At 49.8% G+C, this 10,788-nt stretch overlaps 1 protein-coding gene across 1 annotated transcript; it reads right to left on the bottom strand.

Annotated features, from left to right (window-relative positions):
* Nucleotides 1–9,377: 9,377 nt before the first annotated feature.
* Nucleotides 9,378–10,394, bottom strand: PURG (purine-rich element binding protein G). The gene has a single exon (XM_010191880.1). It carries the CDS (start codon nt 10,392–10,394, stop codon nt 9,378–9,380), a length of 1,017 nt encoding a protein of 338 aa, XP_010190182.1.
* Nucleotides 10,395–10,788: the final 394 nt, after the last annotated feature.

Raw genomic sequence — 10,788 nt, 5'->3', positions numbered from 1 at the left:
TTGTGTTTGAGCAGGTATCTTGGTAGCATTTGAGTCAGGGCTTCTTTTGTGAGGATGGGGAGGGTGTCGTACGATTTAGCATTGAAGAGAATAGTTCACCTGTAGGAGAACGTGTGTTGATGGGCTATTTTTTGATGTCCTATTCAGAAAGAAGCGGAGGCACGAATCACAGAGGGTGTTCTGCCGCCCCACCACATACAGGAATCTTTCCATTGCGAAGCTGCGTGGAAAATGCGGGCTCTGGTATTTGAATAGTCCCAATTGTCTGAAACTACTACACAAGGGCAAAAAATGATTGTTCAGGTGCTGCAGAGCCTCCAGAGAAAACGCAGGGAGAAAGAAACCTCAGCAGCTGGAGAAAACCACAGCCTCAAGGAGGAAGTGGTTATGATTTCTACAATTAGAAATGACGATTGCTAATTAGTACCACAGCCAAACTGGTAGGACCTAGCAAGCGAGGTCCCAACGAGGTCTGCCCTGGATACTGCACTCTTCTGTATTTGGATCAAGGATTTGACGATGGACAAGAATTACTGAACTTGCAGGGGGACGCGGGAAGCTCTGCAAGCGCTGAGAGGAACAGGAGCAGAACTGAGAATGGCCCTGGCAACCTCAAAATCTCCTCTGAAAAGAGGTGAGGTGCAGCTTGGTCAGGATAAAGCAAGCTGCGGTGTCAAAGCAGAAATAAAACCCTTTGCACAGACAGAAAGTGAGAATTCCAGCCTCTGTAGTGGCTTTGCCAAAGAGAACCTGCGAGGATGCAGAGATACAAACCGGTCTTGCGTACACTGCTGCAAAAAACCCCTAAACCAGTGTCCTGGGTGTACCAAAACCCTTGTCCTGTTCACAACCCTTCCGCTCCACACTGGTAAGATCGCAGCAAAAGTATTTCTCCCAATTTTAGATTCATTAATTCTAGATTCAATGAAAAAAAAATAAAAAGGAGTGATCAGAAAGCAACAAGAACACGATGAGGGCTGAAAATTACCCTCGCTGGAAGGCTTTGTATTTGCTCAGAGAAGGATGCAGAAGAGACCCGACAACAGTCTTTAATTATGTAGAAGAGCCGCAGCAAGGATGGGAACAAACTGTTCCCGTGATTCCTCTCGAGAGCTTGGCCTGCAAGGTAAAAAGCGACAGAATTGGATGGGAGCAAGGGAAGCGTGGGTTTGACAGCAGGAAAAGTATCTGAGAGTGCGCAGGGTGAACCACTGAAACAGCTTGGGAATATCCACCAGTGGAGATTTTAAAGAGCAGGCTTTTTTCCGGTTTGTTCAACTTAGGGAAAACACAGCAGCTTTTTGTTGTGTGAACCCCAAAACACACCATTAGAGGTACCCTCGTAGCTGTAAATTCAAGTTTAGAGCCAAGTATGTCACTGCTTTGTCCCTTTCTGCAGGCTATGGAGCGCCAGCCCAGGTGGAAACCAATGTGAGGAAGGGGCTGGGTTCGGGTAGTCCCACCTCTGAAAAGGGGATCACATCTGAGGCGCTCCAGGGGTCCCTGCCAGCCCAACCATAGCACAGCTTACGTGACATCCTCTCGTCCTGCTCGCTTTCAGACTTCTTTGGTCTTTCCTCCTTCTTGGAAGGAAAGTTGGCCGTGGAGGAGTTCTTGTGAAACTCCATTCGGGATCAAACCCCCACATCTATTGAGCAAGCCAGCGGTTTTTTGCGGGTAAGACAATACACCAGTAAAGCTTTACACAAAACACCAGAGGAAAAAAATGCTGGAAAATCGAGCAATCAAAGGTCAGGAAGTGCCAGAACTAAGGATTATCTACGTAACCTCAATTCTGACTGCTTTGGACGTGTGCATAGAGCTTAATCACGCAATCCCCATAGAGCTGAATTATGCAATCCCCTATCACTTCTCCTCCTCCTCCAGTACCTAGATTTCTTTTTCATTTATCATTCTGTACGTAATCCAAGCCTGACCTACACATACCTTCCAAACACTGCATACTTATCTACTCGGTGTGTTTGCTTCCAGAGATCATCAGTATCAATCCCTATCAGATCATCACAAGAACTCGAATGCCAAGCGAACTCGTCTTTGTCACACCCCTTTGAGGTAGGGAGGTTTTATTGGTGGGGAACATAGGCACGGGCAGAATAAAGCCAAAGGTATCCGGTCTCCACGATCAGGAGACCCAGCTTGAGACGCCGACAGATTTTCCAGAGTCTTTGCAATTACGGCAGCACTTCAGTCCTTCAAAGCACGGCTTTCCACAGCTCCTAGAGCTGACCGCTTCTGTACAGCAGACCTCAGAGCGCCGGTGCCCAGGAAAACAAAGGCGACGCAAGCGGTGACCATCTGCAAAGAGCCTTGTTAAAAACGACACAGCCCCCTTTGCAAAGACAGGCACAGAGTTGGTTTCTTGAAAGCCCCTTTCACAGCGGGGCCATCCTTTCTTTCCCTCTGATCTCCTCCAGCCTTCCCCAACACCTTTCTTCTGCGAGGAAAAAAAGCAGCTGCCCCATCGATAACGCAACCCTCGGTCGCGCAGCTCCGGCTCGTTTCCGGAGCAGGAGGCGTACGGAGCGAAGCACACGCGAGCATCCACAAACTGAGATGGCACCAGCAAACTTTACAGGCCACAACACCCATACGCTCCTCTCCGCTTCTGCAACGAACTCCTGGGCAAGCCTCAGCCTCCTCCAGCACAGCAAGAGCCAAGCCACTCGCGCCGACGGTGCCAGTAACTCCTCGTACCGCAGATAAACCCAGCGTCGTGCTCTGCGATTCTCCGGAGCACGAATCTTGTCCTCGCTTCCCTCCGCCCCCTCCTGCCTTTTCGTTCCTCTGCCGCGGTGGGAAGTGCTTCTCTCTGCTCTTACTCCCCCTCTCCCTCCGCCTCCTGCCAACAACATGTGCTCAGCAAAACGACCAGATGGGAATACTTGTAAGAGCCCGGGGTTAACCCGTGTCTTTTATCCCACATACTCTCTCGGCTGTTTTGAAATGCAGATTCTATTGCACGCGATTTGTAGTGTAAAGATTCAACGTTAATAGTAGAGTAAGCGGGTATTGCTTGTGAAATCTATCTCCTTGCTTGTATTGCACGTTGAACGCCTCTGACACGGACAACAGCAAAGACGACAGCTAAAATTTCACCCTATCAAAAGCGAAGGACCTATTGGAAACAGGACATAAAATCATTCTTTTAAATACATATTTAATCCTCCTCTGCCCCTTCTCTCTCGGTTAATTTGTACGCAATACGCACACAAGTTCATAGATGTTGTATCAGCACGGCGCTGGGCAGAGCCCCTTAGCTTTAGCTAAGCAACCGACACGAGGGGCCGTCTTTTCCTCCAGTTAATCACTGCATGGCAAGTTACCAAGATGAAGGAACAGCCAAACGCAACCTTCTGCCTACGGGATGGGTTCCCCACACCGCGGTTAAGAAACCCCACTGACCGGCTGCATTCCCATCCACCGGCTCCAAGGCAGGAGCCGTTATCCTTCCCTGTTGAATACTGGTACGCAGGATGGCTCTGAACCAGCCAAAACCCCAATTCTTTGTCACTAGCAATTTCCAAGCGCCGCTCCAAGTGGTTCGAGGTAGCCTATCGAACAGGAAGATGAATTAGCAAGTCGCTAATGATGGATTTATTGGGTGGTGGCCAGGCACTTCCAGGCTGGGCCAGTGCCTCTGGGTACAGAACAGACACAAACCAGGTCTAATGAGCGTGAAAAGGCCAGGAGGTAAATCCAGCGACAACCTTTCTAGAAGTTAATGTACAGCAGAGAGTCCCGAGGCTGTGGGTGTACGTTTCGCACGATGCCTCGGCGTGTAGAAGGAACGATCTAATGACATCTGTCACAGAAACGTCAAGACGACGTCTGGCTTCTGAAACCTCAATTTCTGCTCTGACATTTCTGGAAAGCCAATTTTTAAACCATGTCATCTATCAGGAGTTCCTGATATTTTGCTTTACCTCGATGCTTTCAAATGTTGTTGCCTTTACGGAGGTACAGGCAGGGAACTGGACATGGGCATGACAAAATATTAGGAAGAAAAATCGGTGGCGGCCCACGAAAGCTTCTGCAGATTTTGGAGAAACAGAGCGGCGAAAGACCCGGCTTGAGCTTTTTCCAAAATATCCAGGTCCTAAAGCACCCTGTCACCTGGCAAGGGCTTTTTTTTGCTGTGGTCATGACAGAATTCAGCCATTTTTAGGCAAGACCGAATCACCCCAGAGTGTTCACAGCCCTGATTTCACAGCACTTATGGGCTAAACGATAACGAACAGCAAGTGTGTGGGGCACAGAGGGCAACCGAGACCCTTCACACCAAAGGGTGTTTTAATTTTGGGGGCAGCAGCATAGAAAATTCAACGGAAGGTAGACTTGTCTTTAGGAATTCTTTTCTAAATTGCATGTGGATCCTGTATGCACAGCAAAAGGTAGATGAGATGCCACTGAACTAAACCTGCTCATTCATTAATTCCTGCCCATTAAAAAGACCCAGTAATAAACCTTTTTCCGCTATAAAAATTACCACGCTTGGATAAAAGGGCTGCAAGTCAAGGGAGCAGCAGGCTCCCTGACCACTACCAGCTCCCTTCCCCGTGAGTTTAGATCACTTCAGTGGGTCACAGGGGAGAAGAAAAGATGCAATCATTAGACTGGGATGTCTTTAGCAGGGAAAAAAAGCACGCTAACATTGCTTTTGGTAATTGCTTGCTATTTTTTTCTAAGTATAAAGGACAGCTTTTTGAGCTTTTCTGAATGTGGTAGAGGTCTGCAGAGCCAGGGGACTGTGAAATGGCAGTGAAACACGATGTGGCCGGCAGTACCTGCAGTTGCTCCTCACCTCCAGCTCTCGCTTCACCACAACAACGCCTCCAAGGAAGAGTTTTGCCTTCTCATGGCTACGTTTTCACTTGCAACCTTGCTGAAAACCTAAGGGACGAGAGCGCTTAGAAGCGGAAATCTTCTTAAAAGGGCCGCGACGAACAGCACGCAGTCGGCTCTCGGTGGAATAACGCGTCTGTCCGGACTGGGAGCGGGAGAAAACTGCTCCCTCTTTATACCGCGTACTTGTGATAAATAAGATTATTTCGCTACGAGCTACTACAGGCTACAATATACTCACATAAATATATTAATGCCTACATGTGGATATGAGTTTGTATATATCGGATACAGATAAGACACACTTAACGACGACGAGTAGGTTACCAAGAACCGCTGCAGCTTCTTCTTGACGGGTAAAGTCCGTCAGCGAGGCTCGAGGCGACAAAACCACAACGATGGTGGGTTTTGCCATCCCTTTCGGAGCGCCCGGCGGGTCACCCTCACCACACCAGTGCAAAACACTTCCCGACCCTTTGTTAGCACGCCCCTGCCTCCGTACTTTCCCGAGAAAGCTGTCTGGACGGGCTGGACTCCACACAAATCCCCTGGCTGCAAGGGAAGGGAAGCCCCCGCGGCCCCTTCCCACCCAGGATAAGCTTTTAGGGACCATCCCTGCTTTTGTGCCAAGTCTGAGGGAGCTGCTGAACTCCAGACAATACGTGAAAAACTTGGGTTTAAGCCTCGGCAGCAACGCTGGGGACCCAATCTGCAGATGGGGCGAGGAGCCGCAGCGACGGTGGAGCTCAGGGTGCTCAGCGGCTCTGCAAATCACAACTTAAATAACGAAACCAAAGCCCTCTCGGTGGTTTGAGAGGATCCTTAAAGGAGCGCCTGTCCTCCTCTAACATACGAGCGGAGCTGGATCAAGCAAGTACGATAGGGCTCTGACAGACACGTGCATGCAGGAGATGGCTTCTTTCAGCATCAGACTACGTTATCGAAGCATCCCCCTACCAGAGCGGGAGCAGAAACGTGCTCCTGCTGTTATTTACACAATATAAAGTGCATTACGATTTCATTATTGAACTGACAGACTTTCTGCCGGGACCGTACAATTTTCGAAACAGAGGTGAGGGCTTTCGTAGGAAATTCTCTCATGAGAAAAAAAAAAAAAGAGGTTCAGACCGGTGCTCTTCACCCTGTCCTCCTAAGGATTGTTTTTGGCCGTTCTTTCTAGTGCAAATAAGCTTGTGTTTTCTCAAGTTTAAGGGACGTGGCAGTTTTAGGGCATCAGGACCAAACACTTAAAACGCACTGGGGATTCGGCGCTCCCAAGCATCTCCGCGGGCCCTTCTGCGCGCGAGCGGCCCGCCCTCTCGCCGCTCTGGGAAGCTGAAGAGGCGCTGCCAACAATAACCAGGAACCCGTTTCCAAATCTCACCGTTCTAGTCTTGCATTGCTACATTTCGAGTGAGTCCGTATCACCCTCCAACCGCAAGAGCTGCAAGCGTCGGCGCTTTCCAGCGCGGCGGAAACCCGCCCACGGGTGGGGCGGCTACGGACATGAAGATCCCGATCCAATTTCGGATACTAAGGTGCATCCCGTGCCGGGGGCAGGGGTGGGGAGAGGGGAGAGTAAATGCATTCGTGGATCCTACGGGATACCCGCGTGCCAGAACCAAATTCCTGGCCGATATTTACAACAAACTAATGCCATCGGAAGGCCAATTCGTTAACACAGGATAAAGGGGGGGGGGTTTAAAAAAACGGTTGGAACGCACGCTGCTGTCAGCCAAACTAAGATGCAGCCGGGCTGCATCCAGCCAAAACGGCGAGTGGGCAGCAAGAAGGAAAGCCATTTCGTGTCTCTTTTCTTATTTTTTTTTTTTCCCTTTTAAAACGGTAAAGAAAACATCCCCTTTCCAATCGCTTTGCCCGTCGCAAGTATTTTCCTCACCGACACTACGGGAACACAGGGAAGGAGCGAGCACTTACAACACACACGGGAACTCGGGCTCATTCCAACGTAGGAGCTTTCGCGATCCCTTGAGGCAAGGGTAGGCTGGGAGGGGGAGATGTCAAGCTCGTGGGGGAGGAACGCCACGTAGAAACGCGAAGGGGAAGGCGAGCGTAAAAAGGTTGTACATTCATAGCTCCGGTTTGTTGGAACACAAGTGAATTTTGACTCCAGGCACTGTGACGAGCAGCAGCAGCCAGCGATACGCTGACGTACGCGTCAAGGACTCATTCACTCAGTTCTGGTTTTAACACCGATACCGGGATGTAGGGTTATTTTAATCTTTGTTGGTTGCGGTTTGTTGGTGGTGGGTTTTGTTAAAAACATTGGGACCGAAGCCCTAAGAGCAAAGATGAACCAGTACCTCTTTGAACCTCCTGCTGATTCATCGTGGTCCGCCAGCTGTTTATGAGTGGTGCAGCGAGAAAAATCTCTCCGAGAGTTGAAAAAGTACCTGAAAGAGCGATCTGCGCAGAGACGGACGGGAGTTTTGGACACTAAGCCAAAGGCTCGGTTGCTCTAACTGCTAAAAGTGGTTTTACCTAAAGGGGGAATCACCTAAAACAGTGAAATTAACGTTCTTACTTCCTGTCACAACCGTAACATTTTCCTAAAGGTTCTTTGGTGACTTTGGTGCAAGCTTTTATTTTTTTTTTTAATTTTTTTCTTTTTTTTTTTTTCCTTTTTTTTTGAAAGTTCAAACAGATCGAGTGGTTTTAGTACCCACACTCAAGTCCAGATTATCCTCTTGGTTCCCACCCCTGCCTCCCCAACTTTTCTCCTTATGGTTAATGATGTTAACAGGTACTAAATTGCATTCGGATCGAGCGTGGCCGTGCGGCGTGCAGGTGGGTCCTGACCAAAAATGATGAATGGTTCGGTTGGAGATAAAGACATTTCGCAACAGGTTAAAAAAAAGAACCATGTAATGGTCAGATGAGGAAATAGCTGGTCCACGTGCACACTAGGCCACTCTGTAAAAACAACAACTCAAACCATTATAAAGATCTCATTGGACGCAGTAACATGAACTCCCAAATAAAAAAAACCAAATCTTAAAGGCGGGCAATGTGTTGTGGGAAGTACCTGGAACTGATTCAAACTCCCGCTGGTTTCAGAGGGAGACGAGCTGATCAGCCAAAGGCTGGAAAAGCCCCTCATATTGTAAATATTCCGTTTTTAAGTAATGACAAAGAATGTTCCAAGTCTTTCCTCAACCTCCTCAACAGGTAATTGTACACATTTTTCCCTCCAGGCAGAGAATTTCTATCGCGAGACGTAAAATGTACGTGACAGAGACTTCAGCGGGAGGACACCGAAACCTCAAGGTGGGCGATCAGGAATGGACTTGCTTGATGATGGGCCCAGCTTTGAGAGGGTGGGAAGAGGGTGACGGCAGGGCACGGATATTATCTCTTAAGAACAACAACTGGAAAATCAACACGACAGAAAACCCGACGCGGCGTCAACCACAGCTTTGGCAACGCACGATGGGTAAGTACGAGAGACGCCTTTTTATACCAATCCAATGGTGCACCAAACCCCCCAAAGCTCTTTCTCGCCACGGGAGGAGAAAAACGCCCGGGCGCTTTCCTCACACGGGTAACATCACGACCGCATCAACCTCACGTTTGGGAGAGAAGCTGGGAGCCTCGGTCGCGGCCGTCTCTCCACCTCCGCTCCACAGCTGGAACCCATAACACCCCTCCTACAAAAATACCTTTTGACATTTTTTTGGACAAATGCATTAAAAGAAAAAAACAAAATTCATCAGCCTGGCATGGGCAGAAGATGTCGATGAGGAGCGGGTTATTATCCATTGCCATTCAGTAGCACTCGAGCAAAGCTTTGTTTTCCTGGGATATTCGGGTTATTCGGTCAGCCCAAAACTACAAAATGAATAACAAATCTTCCGCTTTTCACCAGCACGTTAAAAAAATCTGACCGGTTAGCGAGGTGTTACCCACACAGAATATCCTTTCAAACTCAGTAAGCAACAGATGCCAATTTGAAAACCTCTGCCTCTCCTCATAGACATAAGAGCAATTCACGGGAAGATGACTTCTGCTGTCAACGCCCTACGGATACGCTGCTCAGCCTTTTGACCGACTACAGGCAGAATTCAGTCCCGGAAAACCCGTCCTAAGCAGAAACTGATACATCTCAGCATAAGGTTTGGGTGTGAAGTTGGGTTTTTTTTTTGTATCGCGTTGAAGTGCAACACAAGACTATTTAAAGGTCGGAGTGCCGGATTTTTGTTTGTGCTGATATGTGTACTTCCAGAGTCTTCAACACTCGAAGCGGCTGACTCATACGGACTCGGGAGGTTGGTACTTTCCTAAGACACACGGAGATGTTTTGGGCATAATTTCAAGTGATAACCAGACTCCTATGACATTACGTACTGGAGTTAGCAAGAACTACCGGAAAAGGACTTTACAAAAAAATGGGGGGGGACTTGAAATTACTACAGGTCAGTCCCTCTCACCGATTTCTGCTTGTTTTGTTTTGTTTTGTTTTGTTTTATTTTGCCAGATGGCCAGTCCAATGCACTCTATTCGAGACCCTCTTGCTCTTCACCACTGTCCTCTCTGGCATCCATTCTTTTTTCTTTATGGCTGTTGTAAATTCTCCTCATCTCTTCTTCGTACTTGATAAAATTTTCCCCAAACCGCGTCCACGCTTTGTACGGAACCGTGATGGTGTTACGGTAGGGCGGCCTCACCTCACTTACCTTCAGGAAAATGCCGTACCTGTTGGATCCCACGTCGAAGTAGAAGCGCTTGTTGTCCACCCGGAAGGAGGTGCCCTCGGGGAGCTCCGGGGGCTCATCGCCTCCCCCTCTGCGATCCTCTATGTCCCCCTCACCGTATTCTTCGATCAGCTGGACCAAAGCATCCCTGAACTCGATCATCCCTTGTGCCGGAAGGACGATCGTCTGCTCCTGTCCCAAGCTGTGGCCAAAATATCCCATCATGCCAGGTCCCCTACTCATCGTTTGTCTAATCCGCAAGAAGCGCCCCCGCTGATTCTCCTTCAGGTCCAGGTAATACTTTCTGTTGTCCCTCTCGATGTACTCCGTTTTGAGGACGCTGTGAGGGTGCTCTTCAGAGCCCACAGACACCGGAGGCGAAGGCGGAGGGTGCTGCTGTCTCCTCCGGGGAAGCTGCTCTTTGTCATTGCTGTGCTCGTGTCGGTGACCGTGGCCGCTTTTCAGGCCCAGGTGGGCGTAGTGCTCGATGAAGTCCCCCAGGCAGTCCTTCAGCTCGGCGGCCACGGACAAGGAGAGGGTCAGCTTGCTTTTCCTGATGTTGTCCTGCCTGCCTCTTCCTATCCAGACCTCGGCGATCTTCAGGAAGCGGCCCCGGGAGCTCTGTTTCACATCCAGATAAAATCGCTTTTTTTGGATGTCCACCCTCTTGGAGGCCAGCTCCTGGATCTCCATGCAGCCCCCCTGGGAAGAGGCCGGGTAATGGTACTGCTGCTGGGACTGGGAATAAATGCTCCTGTGCAGGCCAGAACCTCCCAGGTTCCTTCCTCCTCCTCCTCCTCCTCCTCTCCCTCTTTCCATCTTTACCAATCAGCTGGAAATAACACAGAACAGAGACACAGATGACAACATCAGCATCAGGGGCCTGCTCGGCTTCTTGGCGGCGTCTCTGTTCGGTGCTGCTCTCCCTACAAAGACGCCTGCATCCCTCTCCGCTGCCACGGCACGCAGCATCGCAGCAAAAGGATCCCGAGTGCTCTTTCCCCTCCCTGCTCCGGCTCCCGCCGGCTGGCTGACATCCTCCCAGACACGGGAACCCTCCTTCCAGCTTCCAGCGGCACGCCGGCCCGCTGCCCCCACCATCTGTCCCCTCTGGCAGCCCTCCATGCCCTGCAGACTTCCTTGTGCCCCCCACCCCTAACGCAAGCATGGCAGCTTGCCCCCCGAGCCCTGTCCCTCTGGCACCACAGACCCC

The sequence above is a fragment of the Mesitornis unicolor genome, unplaced genomic scaffold (assembly GCF_000695765.1).
Source record: "Mesitornis unicolor isolate BGI_N332 unplaced genomic scaffold, ASM69576v1 scaffold17749, whole genome shotgun sequence".
Taxonomy (NCBI): domain Eukaryota; kingdom Metazoa; phylum Chordata; class Aves; order Mesitornithiformes; family Mesitornithidae; genus Mesitornis; species Mesitornis unicolor.
This window is presented reverse-complemented; position numbering and strand designations above follow the sequence as displayed.